Source organism: Dendropsophus ebraccatus, chromosome 3 (assembly GCF_027789765.1).
Source record: "Dendropsophus ebraccatus isolate aDenEbr1 chromosome 3, aDenEbr1.pat, whole genome shotgun sequence".
NCBI lineage: Eukaryota > Metazoa > Chordata > Amphibia > Anura > Hylidae > Dendropsophus > Dendropsophus ebraccatus.
The window spans coordinates 23,168,020-23,180,518 of NC_091456.1; the positions used below are offsets into that span (position 1 = coordinate 23,168,020).

General features: G+C 45.8%; 1 protein-coding gene across 1 annotated transcript in view; it reads right to left on the bottom strand.

Annotated features, from left to right (window-relative positions):
• The window catches only part of LOC138785307 (tRNA (32-2'-O)-methyltransferase regulator THADA-like), a 41,461-nt gene extending 37,154 nt beyond the window's left edge, over positions 1-4,307 (bottom strand). The window contains exons 1-3 of the mRNA XM_069961122.1: positions 4,195-4,307; positions 1,463-1,640; positions 653-739 (exon numbers count right to left, since the gene is read on the bottom strand). Coding sequence (XP_069817223.1) covers positions 653-739; positions 1,463-1,640; positions 4,195-4,307 — 378 coding nt within the window. The remainder of the gene's footprint in view (positions 1-652; positions 740-1,462; positions 1,641-4,194) is intronic.
• Positions 4,308-12,499: the final 8,192 nt, after the last annotated feature.

Below are 12,499 nucleotides of genomic sequence, written 5' to 3' on the forward strand. Positions count from 1 at the left end.
TATCCTCCTCCTGCATCTTCTTCAGGTCCCCCTCTAAACCCTGCCACCTCTATATCTGAAATGCACTCATCTCTGCAATGTCAGACCCCTCAGCCAATCACTTGCTACAGTGTGCTCCCAATTCAGTCAGTGATGGGCTGAGTGGGCTGTCACTGCCAAGACGAGTCCGCCTCAGAAGCATGGGTGACAACGTTCAGCGGGGGACCTTAAGACGCTGCAAGAGGACACCAGGGGCGTCTCAGGATAAACCTTCAACATCTGATCGGTAGGATGCCAACACCCAGCATACCAACTGATCAGCTGTTTAGGGGAGCCGCAGCACCCAGATATATGCAGTGTACATCAGCCAGAAGCTTCAGCTCTGTTCATTGCGCAGTGGTGCAGCTGGGTTATTATCATTCAGTTACCAGTGAAATTAATGGGATTTGAACTGCAGTAACCCGAGCCACCTCCACACAACATACAGAGCCAAGGCTTCAGGCTGATGTACATTGTGTATATCAGGACACCCAGCCTTGCTGAACTGCTGGTTATCAGGGTGTAGCACCCCACCAATTATCAATGTCTGAAACTAGAGAAACCATTTAATAAATATGAACAAATATGTAAGAAGACTCTATTGTTAAAGTGTATTACGTCCACTTAATCCTACCTTTTTACTCTGTAACAGGCGAGCCAAAAAGGATTCTCTGACCTGTACCACAAGGTTTGGTCTAACCTGAGAAATCTTTGCTAATACCTGAGGAAAGCAATTAGGTAAAAATTAGGTCAGATATACAAAGACAGGATTTCAATTTCTTAAAGGGAAACTGACACAGCACAGATACTGCCAGCTTCCCACTGCCGATCACATGGGCACTGCATACTTACCTTTCATACTGCTCTGTGATCCGTCGTCTAAAAAACATTATTCATCCCCGGGCTGATCATGTCACAGAGGTAAGTCTGTGACACCGCCTGCGCCCGCCCCGCTCTCCACCCGATGCTGTATCTTTTGGCCACTCCCCGCCTCCTCCAGAATGATTGACAGCCCGAAGATCTTGCATTGGCTGGAAAGTGGGGTGGGCAGAGGCCACATCTGTGACACGATCAGCCCTTGGATAAAGAATGTTTTTTAAGAATATGCCAGATCACAGAGCAGTGCAGACGGTAAGTATGCAATGCTCGTATGATCGGCAATGGGAAAGTGACAGCACAGATATAGGCATAACCGTGCTGTCAGTTTCCCTTTAAAAAAAAAGGCATTTTCTTTGTAGAAACACAATATAGGAGCATTCTACAAACAGAAAATCACATCTTCAGTTTCTTCAGTAAATAACACTATAAACACTTGTCTAAAGTTCTTATTTTTGTCCATATTCCATATGATATACAGTACATTTTTTGACACTTTGTGAACTTTGCACAATTTTCCCTATTGCATGACTGTCATGTAATTTCATTATACATATATCCAATTCACCTTTTCAAGCTTTAGGAAAAAACTAGAAGAGCTACTACAGGCCACCTGAGTGGTGAGGATATAATGGAGTAATGGGAGCAGTTCATTATCAGGGACGGTTTCCATAGCTTGCACTGCCGCCTCCAACGCGATGACAGCCTCATCTAGGTGCTTCTCTTTACATCGTTTCACTGATGATCTGAGGAAATATTAACAATAAATACCATGGCGAAGAGAGGATCGGCAATAGCAGGAGACGTGAGTGCAGCTGCATTAAACATCAGGTCATTTAGATTATTTTAGCCTTCAAAACACAGAGCGCCTGTCTATGTTACGGCCGCCTATGTTTCCTTATACATTCTCAAACTTGGAACATAGACAAACAGTAAAAAGTCAGGTTCACACATCTGTAGGGTTGTTTGCAGCCACAGGCTCACTGCCATGGACAGCACTATGGATGTGCATCTGTAGCCACTGCAACTGCACTGACCCATTCACTAGTCTTAAAAGGGAACTCCAGAGAAAATATTTATTTTTTTCATTAACTGGGGTCAGAAACTTTTACAGATTTGTAAATTACTTCTATTTTCCAGTCTTTACGTACTTATCAGCTGCTGTATGTCCTGCAGGAAGTGGTGTATTCTTTCCAGTCTGACACAGCGCTCTCTGCTGCCACCTCTGTCAATGTCAGGAGAGGTTTTTATGGGGATTTGCTACTACTCTGGACAGATCCTGACATGGACAGAGGTGACAGTAGAGGGCACTGTGTTAGACTGGAAAGAATACACCACTTTCTGCAGGACATACAGCAGATGATAAGTACTAGAAGACTGGAGATTTTTAAATAGAAGTAATTTACAAATCTATACAACTTTCTGACATCAGTTGATTTAAAAACTATTTATTTTCATCAGAGTACCTCTACAGGCCCCAAAATGGACTTATAATATGTACAGATGTTTGTATGGGGATATAGAAATGAATGGGTTTACATTTGCAGATCAAAATATGGGGACAGACTAAGGACCAATTCATTTCTATAGCCCCATATCTGTACATATTATAAGTCCATGTTGGGGCCTGGATCCCTTATTCTGAATGACTGGCTCTGTGCTAATGGGGACGGCTACGGGTGCACATCCACATTGCTGTCCAGTGTTAGTTCCCTATGATTTGATGGCAAACATACAGTTCAGCACATAGAACAGACCGTTGATGCCCAGTACTGCTGTCACAGCTTCTGTTATAATGCAAAAAATAACTGTGGTGTGAAGAGAGTCTGAGCTTTATTAAAGTGAATGTACCATCAGGCCTGGACTGAAGCAGTGGAGGCGGGCTAACCCTCCCCCAGTGGGAGGAACCCCCGTCCCTCTATGACGCGGCTCTATTAGGATCAATGGCGGTTTCCTCCCACTGGGGTGGATCGGCCTGCCTCCAGTGCTTCAGCCCGGCTTCTGGCCATTAGAGGGAGATCACCACAGCATACTTGTACAGTACAGCAAAGACAGCATACAATATGGTGGCAGGTGACAGGATAATGGCAGACTGTGTGCAGCTCTACATCTGGCGGTAGGGGACAATGGGGATGGCAGCAGACGACGAGCCTCTTGATGCCTTGCCCATAGAAGGGAACATTGGTGTTGGCGGCATTTGATGGATGGTCTTCATGTCCTGCATGCAGCTGCTCTTCAATGGACGGTGAAGGTCGGGGACAACGGCGACGGGCTATAAAGAATCCCAGCTGCATGGTCTGGTGTTCTGTTCGGCGGCAATGCTTCCAAACAAAACCTTTGGTAGGTCTTACTTTTGGGGGAGGCCTTATATCTAGCAATTCAGCAAAACCTCTACTAGGTTAAGTTCCGTATTAGAAAGCTATTTGTGTGTGTGTATGTGTGTCTCTGTCTGTGTATATGTACGTGTTGCTGTGTTTTTGTATATCTGTACCAGGTTATGTTGTGGGTCTCTAATCCCCTCATCCTTGTACAATTCCCCGCATTAACTATACATCTGTGTGTATAGGTATATCTGTGTTTACATTTACTTGCATCAGTATATATGTATGTGTATCAGTATAAATATATATATATCTGTATGTGTGTATGTGTACATTTATCAATATATATATATATATATATGTATAGGTATATCTGTGTGTGTGTATATGTACGTGTATCAGCATAAATATATATATATATATATATATATATATATATATATATATATATATATGTGTGTGTGTATGTGTACCAGGCATGTTGTGGGTGTCTGATCCCCTAATTTTTGTATAATTCCCTGCATTATGTATATACAGTATCTGTGTATATGTATATCTCTCTGTGTATATGTACATACAGGTATATTGTGGGTGTCTTATCCCCTCATTCTTGTATATTTCCCTGCATTATGTATATACAGTATCTGTGTATATGTATACCTCTCTCTGTGTATATGTACATACAGGTATATTGTGGGTGTCTGATCCCCTCATTCTTGTATACTGCCCTGCATTATGTATATACAGTATCTGTATGTATATATATATCTCTCTGTATATGTACATACAGGTACAGTATATTGTGTCTGATCCCCTCCTCATCCTTGTACAATACCCTGCATTATGTATGGAGTTCTATAGCACAGCCCAGAGAGATGCCATAGTGACAGGCTGGTGCCCGTCTCATCCCAGCCTCCATACACCGAGCCTGGCACCACAGACATGTATGATAGATATCATGTGCGGACGGGACACTCACTCGGTGAAGCGCTGGAGCGCCAGTATCAGTGAGGCCAGAGAATGCAGTCCTCGTCCCTGATAGAAACAGACGCACTGCCCGGGGTCCTGCAGCGCCGCTTCAGCGTGTGCCATCCTGGGGGCAGCCATCTGCAGACACAGAGGAGGGTGTCTATTAGTATTCTACGCTCTGTATATCGCCACCTAGTGCCGCGGAGGAGAACTGCACCCCTGCCTGAGAAGCCTGGGTCACGTGTCATGCCTCTTGTAGAAGGGGTCAGTGAGAGGAGACATCAGCCTGGACCTCACTAGTCACATATCCCACATACATTGTCAGGACTCTATGGTACTATGGAGGCAGATGGGTCTGTTCACATCTGCTCTGTTACAGAATCTAACAATACCTCAGCCTAATGGAACCCATTAAAGTTAAAGGGAAACTCAGGTAAAAATGGTTTTAGTTTTTTTTTGTTTGTTTTTTTTTAAATCAAATGGTGTCAAGAAGTTTTATAGATTTGTAATTTACTTCTATTTAAAAATCTCCAGTCTTCCAGTACTTATCAGCTGCTGTATGTCCTGCAGGAAGTGGTGTATTCTTTCCAGTCTGACACAGCGCTCTCTGCTGCCACCTCTGTCCATGTCAGGGATTGTCCAGAGTAGTAGTAAATCCCCATAGAAAACCTCTCCTGCTCTGGACAGTTTTTGTTACAGACAGAGGAGGCAGCAGAGAGCACTGTGTCAAACACCACTTCCTGCAGGACATACAGCGGCTGATAAGTACTGTAAGACTTGAAATTTTTAAATAGAAGTAATTTACAAATCTATGTATCTTTCTGACACTGATTGTTTTGAAAACTATTTTTTTTTTCCTTTACCGCTTTAAAAATTTTCCCCTCAAAAAGTTCTACAGTGTGAATCCCATTGTAAGGAGTGGGCCTCTACCGACCTTTATACATGCCAAATTGTGCTGAAAAACTCCACCCGAACAGTCCAGGTCATTAGTGAGACCGAGACCTGCGGCTGTAATACAAACTAAAAAATGTATTGGTGAAACAGGTCATAGACTAATGGTGGTTTTACACGGAGCAATAATTTGCCTGATCGCACGATTAACGATTTTGAATGAACAATTTTTTTTTTATAATGATCAGCGTTTAGATGGAACGATAAATCGTACGGAAAAATCGTTATGCAATCGTTTTGCGATTGCTTAAGCCTATCTCACACATAGGTGAAAACGTCGAAAGACTGTTTACACAAAGCGATCTGCGAATTTTTTGCGAACGATCAACGACGATTTGAGAACATGTTGAAAGATCAAAATGAACGATTTCTCGCTCGTCGCTTGATCGTTCGCTGCGTTTACACGTACGATTATCGTTCGAATTGGATCGTTATCGTGCAAGTTCGAACGATAAATCGTTCCGTGTAAAACCACCATAAGGGCCTATTAAACGGGATAAATACCAGCTGGACAGGCCAATATCACCCCTTGTAATAGGGACAACGACCAGTCGGCGATAGCCGTATTTTTGTTTTGGTATTGGTCGGTCAAGGAACCATTGCTGATCTGCAGGGACCTTGCGTGCCCTGTGTTACTAATAAAAATCTGTCAGACAGTGGTCCCCGCTCTCTTCAGGTTATTGACCAGGTCCTCCATTGTAGTTCTGGGGTAAGGGATCATCCTTACCCCACAAGGTGAGATCCGGAGGATGTTGTAGTGGTGGGACGGCCGGTCACTTGCTAGGTGGAACTGTGACGCCACTACTGTGGTGGATGGCCGAGATAAGGCCGGAGCTTAAGGGTTTTGTCATGTGACTCCAGTGCCTGGTGAGCACACAGGTGTGATGGCGCGCCTGCTTGTAGAATGTAAGGCCGGTTGTACCCTTTTCCCCTGTGGTCGGTGTCCTGTCGGGTTTCTGCAGGGTCCCTTGGGATAGTGTAGTCACAGGTGGTCAGAGCGGTGTAGTAACCCTCCTGAATAGTGGTAGGACCCGCCACCCACAGATAGGGGAGATGTCCCAAGGTTACGGCGTATGTGCTTGGCAGGTGGTAGTGAATAATCACAGACTCTGTTGATAACATTGACTGGGTTTACTACTTGTAAATGTGCAGCAAGTAACACAACGTCTCTTGAAATACACTTCATACAGTTCCAATAAATACACGAACATAGAACCACCAGATCTGTGTGATAAGTGCTGAGTAGGATGTAGTAGAGTTGATAAGGTTGTAGTTAGGTAGTGTAGTAGAGAGGAGGGTGCCATGAGAGTCTCAACCCAATTAATAATGTGCTCTGCCGGGAGGTTGGAGTGCATAGAAGAATACTTGTAGAAGAAGAAGAAACTACCTGTGCATGTGTTTTGACCTTTCCTATAGTCTTCACACCACCTTATGCCCACTAGCTTTGGCAGAACCGTACTGATGGGTGACACAGGCCCCAGACCCTGTTACCTGAGATGAGCGGAATGGTCAAACTTTTCCGAGTACATCGCGCTGCGAGATGGTGTTCATTGACTTTTAGTAACTTTGCTCCACCTGGATCAGTTCCTAGCTCTTTGGCTTTTATAATGGATACTGTCCTGCACTGTATTGACTCCTAGTCCTCAGTGTGGGTTGAGGTGATCTGTAGGCTAGTCCTCTCCTGAAGGGCTTAACAGTACATCACACAGCTTGTTTGATGCCTCGAGAAAGAAGTTTGTAAGAGAGCTCTGTTCTGTGTCCCACCCATGCGGGGTACTAAGAACTAACTTGTAGAGGGGACCTGGCAGAGGGCCAGGGCCCAGGTAGAACCACTGTGGACAGCTGTCTGAGCTGCGTCCTTTCTCCACCAAAGCTCAGCTAAGTCTCCTCCTTCACCCAAGGGACTAACTTCCTAACCAGCGTGTAAGATGCGCTGTGGTTGGGTGGAAGGAGTGCAATAGAGAAAGGGAAAGGAAAGAGAGAATAGGATAGAAGAAAGGAGTAATCCTACTGGCTAACAGAATCTGGGAGTTACACAAACAATAACCCTTTAAGATACTTCAGCTGTGCAGCTTCTAGACCAGGGGTCCTAAACTGGCGGACCGTGGTCCGAACCCGGACCGCAGAGGCCAGCTCAACGAACCCCTGGTCAGACCTCCCAACCGCCCCGTCCCGGGACGGCCCCCATGTGTCCCACTTCCCACCGCAATGCCTCCCGCCCCATAGGCGTACTGTCCTTAGATTTCAGTACGCCTGTGGGGCTGGGGGCAGTGTCGGCCCGGCCCCCGGCTGATACGCGTTCTCTGGGGATGTCCCGGGGATTCCCCAGCAGAGCGCACATCAGTGACCTCAGTGTACGCCGCCGGCCTGCACTTCCGGGAAGTATAGCGGTGTCCACTGAGGTCTCTGGTGTGCGCTCTGCTAGGGGAATCCCCGGGACATCCCCAGAGAGCGCGTATCAGCCGAGAGCTGAGCCGACAGGAGAAAAGAAGAAAACCGGCACAGCGGGGGAGCGAGGTGCTAGATGACTTGTGGTTTGTTTGTTTTTTTGTCTGGGGGCCATCTATAAGGGGAGAGCACACAGGGGGGCTATATACTACTGGGGGAGCTCACAGGGGGCTATATACTACAGGGGGAGAGAGCACAGGGGGCCTATATACTACTGGAAGGGGCTATATACTACTGGGGGGGCGCACAGGGGGGTTATATACTACTGGGAGGCTATATACTACTGGGGGGAGCGCACGGGGGGCTATATACTACTGGGGGGAGCTCACAGAGGGCTATATACTACAGGGGGAGAGCGCACAGGGAGACTATATACTACTGGGGGAGCAACAGGGGGGGGCTATATACTACTAGGGCAGTCACCCCCTTTGTACCTAATATCAAAGTGCTGGTGAGAGAGAAAAAACGCCAGTTTCCCCGCTAATAAGCATCAATTCTGTATGTAAATAGTTGAATGTTTGTGAAAAGTAACAAAACATGTTTCCTACTGATGTTCAGCTCGGACCTTCACCTGACAATAGAGCCCGGTAAGTGGACCTACACTAAAAGTTGTTGAGTACCCCTGCTCTAGACCTTAGTTATACGATACAGCGACATCTAGTGGTCATCTCTGGTAATACTGTAGCTGCAATAGAACCACAAACAAGTACAGACTTTTACTAAGCTTGTGAATAGTAGCAACACCCACAGTGGGACACCACATTATTGCCTTCTCACAAAGTTACCTGCCTATTGTCCTATAGCCCATTCCAGCTGCGTGCAGGTCTACAATTTTGTCCCAGGTGTCCTTAGACTGCTCTTTGGTCTTGGCCATGGTGGAGAGGTTGGAGTGTGACTAATTGATTGTGTGAACAGGTACTTTTTATACAGCTAACAAGTTCTCACAGGAGCAATGAATACAGTGCAGAGTAGGAAGGTGTCAGAGCCAGATGTGCCGGGTGGTAGATGATATTTATTTCATAAAAAAAATAAAATACTAACCAATTACCTAAAAATCATATAATGCAAATATCTGGAATTTTTTCCAGATACTGTTTCTCACAGTGAGGCTATGTTCACACTACGTATGAGTCCGGCCGTAGTTCGTACGCAGCCGTACACATGCGGCCGGATTGCAAACATGCGGGCGAACTGCGAACATACGCCCGTAGTACAGTTATGCTTCCCTAGCTTGTTTCGAAGCGATCTGAAACAGGTCATTTACTTGGAAATCTTCGCCCAGCCCAATAAAACTCACAGAACCTTTTGGATCTAAAAATCACGTCCAATTTGGCTGAAATAAGTACTCCGTACGGGACCGTATGGAAATCCACGGCCGTGAGTAGGAACATTTCCGTCCTCAAACAATGGTCTTGTTCAATTTTCACAGCGCCGTATACGATCCGGCCGTAAGCTCATACGTAGTGTGCACTGTGCGGGCGTATATCGTATACTTTCAAGCGAACGCATCAACCTCAAAACTACGTGTGTATATTCGCGGTTCGCACTACGGCCGGAAAGATACGTAGTGTGAACATAGCCTTAAAGTGTACCTACAATAAGAATTATCGTATTTTCCGGCGTATAAGGCGACTGGGAGTATAAGACGACCCCTGACTTTCAATCAGATTGTCAGGAATTCACCTTATACACCGGAAAATGTTAACCCCTGCCTGAGCGCAGCGCTGCTACGGTCAGGCAATGGTTAACTGCAGCTAAATGAATAAACTAACAAACAGTTAAAGGGGTTGTCCGGCGATAAAAAATTATTCACAGAATAACACACATTACAAAGTTATACAACTTTGTAATGTATGTTATGTCTGTGAATGGCCCCCTTCCCCGTGTTTCCCCCCACCCACGCTAGACCCGGAAGTGTGGTGCATTATACTCACCGCATCTCGTGTCGTCCACGGTCTCCGATCGTCAGCAGTGACGTCTTCTTCGGGAGGCCGGCGGATCTTCCCGAGTGCCGGACACCCTCTGCAGCGTCATCCGAAGCTCAGCCGCGATTGGCTGAGCATAACTGTGCTCAGCCAATCGCGGCTGAGCGGCTGATGACGCGGCCATGCCTGCGCTGGGGAAGGGGAGCGCAGAAGAAGACGCGCGGAGGCCGGGAACGGTCCCGTGTGACTTAACTGTTTGTTTTTTTAAAATGGTCGTCCCCTACGGTGGGGATGCGGCCATTTTTGAGCCTCCCCCACCGTATGGGGCAACCATACCCGGCGTATAAGACGACCCCCGAATTCTGACAAGATTTTTCAGGGTTAAAAAGTCATCTTATACGCCGGAAAATACGGTACACACCTCTCCAGTCTCTGTAGATGGGAAAACCTGCAAAATCGCCCGTGTATCAGATGCTTCTTTTCCCCACTGTATGAGCCAGATTTTTTTCACATTAATCCCATGGCAAACAGAATCCACCTAAAACGCTAAAAACGCTGGACTTAAAGGCATTATTCAGTGCTACAAAAACATGGCCACTTTTCCCCCCCTCTTGTCTCCAGTTCAGGTGCGGTTTGCAATTAAGCTCTATTTACTTCAATGGAACTGAGTCCCAAACCACACCCAATCTGGAGACAAAAGATGGGGGAAAAGTGGCCATGTTTTTGTAGTACTGGATAACCCCTTTAATAAATGTCTCCCCTGGTGAACATGCTATGGTAAATCCCGTTCAAACTATGGAAGCGGTGACTTGTATTTGGTCTATGAGCAACTTTCCTTTACATAGGGCCGTATTACACGGCCTGATCACAAATGTAAGCTAGCCCCTATCTGCTATTACACAGCTCGATAATCGTGCAGCAAGGACTGCCTGGACATTGTTAGCAACCTGTTCCCTAGTGTAAAATAATAAACCTATACACCTAATAAACCTCTCTGCACTCCCCGGTGTTCTTCTTACATCTGCCCTCTGCCCGCAGCCGCCACTGGAACTTCACAACTGGTCTCTGAGATGACAGGCCACTCAGCCAATCGCTGACTGACATGGGACAGCGCCACGGCCAGTGATTGGTCTATTATTGTTTTTATGCGGTCATCAGTCATCGTCTGCGCATCGCTAATACACACAGCGGTTTACGCCTTTATTATACGGAGCGATAATTTGCTCAGTAAATAAAGAACAGGCGTTAGAATAACCAGCAGGCGGCATTGCATTGACTTCAATACAATGCCGCCCCTGCAGTAAAGAACGGACACTGAGGCCATTACAATCAGCGTCCGTTCTTAAAAAAGGTTGTGTGAACCTAGCCTCTAGCAGTATTACTGACTGGGAGGATAGCCTGTATGTAGACTTTGCACCTATGTACAATATAATATGCTTCTACTTGTTTGACACATTACATGGTTTCACATCTTTCTTGTTTTGCCGGAATATTACAATGATCTTATCAAAGTAAACAGCTCCTCACGTAATCCTGCCCCCTCCTTTTCACTTTTATTACCCTGAGATAAGTCAAATCCCTTTGATAGATCTGCTTCTAAATCCCTTAATTCCTTACACAAAAGGGAGAGACATTTGTTCTATTTTCCAGCACTGAAATCTGTAAAGTGGGTGTGATCCCTTCTCACCTACCATTTGGTGTGTTTGATGTGTACAAGTATAGGAAATGGCGATAACCACACAAAAAATGAACTGTTATGTGGAACCTAAGGACATATTGCTTCAATGTGCTCAGAGACTAAGGGGGAGATTTATCAACCATGGTGTAAAGTGAGACTGGCTCAGTTGCCCCTAGCAACCAATCAGATTCCATTTTTCATTTTACAAAGAGTCTGTGAGGAATGAAAGGTGGAATCTGATTGGTTGCTAGGGGCAACTGAGCCAGTTTCACTTTACACCATGGTTGATAAATCTCCTCCTATGTCCCTACAGCAGATATAACATCTTTTAGGCTATATTCACACCAGTGTTTTACCCTCTGCCACAATTACGTTTCTCTTTTCCGTTTTGATAAGAGAGAAATGGAACCTAGTGGATCCGTCATACTCCCCATTCATTTTAATTTCATATAATTTGTTCATGCGCATATTTTTGCCCATCCAAAAAAAAAACAAAACGGAGCACTGACGGAAAGTGCACGTTTTTTTTTTTTTACATTTTAGTCAATAATGACAGATCTAAATGGAAGGTGTTGCCGTTTACGTCCGTTTGCAAGTTATCACTCATCATCACTAAGCATGTGCAGAACAAGTGAGAAATCTGGAAGGAATATAAACTGATATACGTTAGACCCTATTTTTGTCGGGCGCCGACCGCGCACCGCTACGTGTAATAGCAGTGCGTGGCCGGCGACTAACGATATACATTACCCATCCACGTTCCAGGGCTTCTCCTGCTGTCCTCTTCTCCCGGGGTCCCGTGCGTGCTCTAGCTTCACAGCAGCCGGTCCCGGCCTGTGATTGGCTGAGCGGCCTACCAACTGACAGGACGCTGTGAAGCTAGAGCACGCACGGGACCCGGGAGAAGCGGACGGCAGGAGCAGCCCTGGAACGTGGAAGGGTAATGCATACCAGTTTAGCAAGGGCTGCAAGGACATCGGTAACGATGTCCTTGCAGCTCTTGTCAAGCGATTATCGGACCGTGTAATAAAGCCAGTAAACGAGCAACGATCTAGGCTCTCGTTTACAGGTATTATCGGGCCCTGCTCGGCCCGTGTAATACCACCCTTACACTAAAAACTGCTGTACGTTACTCCAGAAACATGGTACATGGAAAGTAAAAAAGGGGCAAATTTATAAATTTTTACCTCACAGGTATCTTACTCTAGTGCATTCTAAAGGGATTTTTTGGAAAAAAAACCATTGATGGCCCATAGTTGATTTAAGACTAGAGATGAGCGAACCTCGAGCATCCTCGAGTCAATCCGAACCTG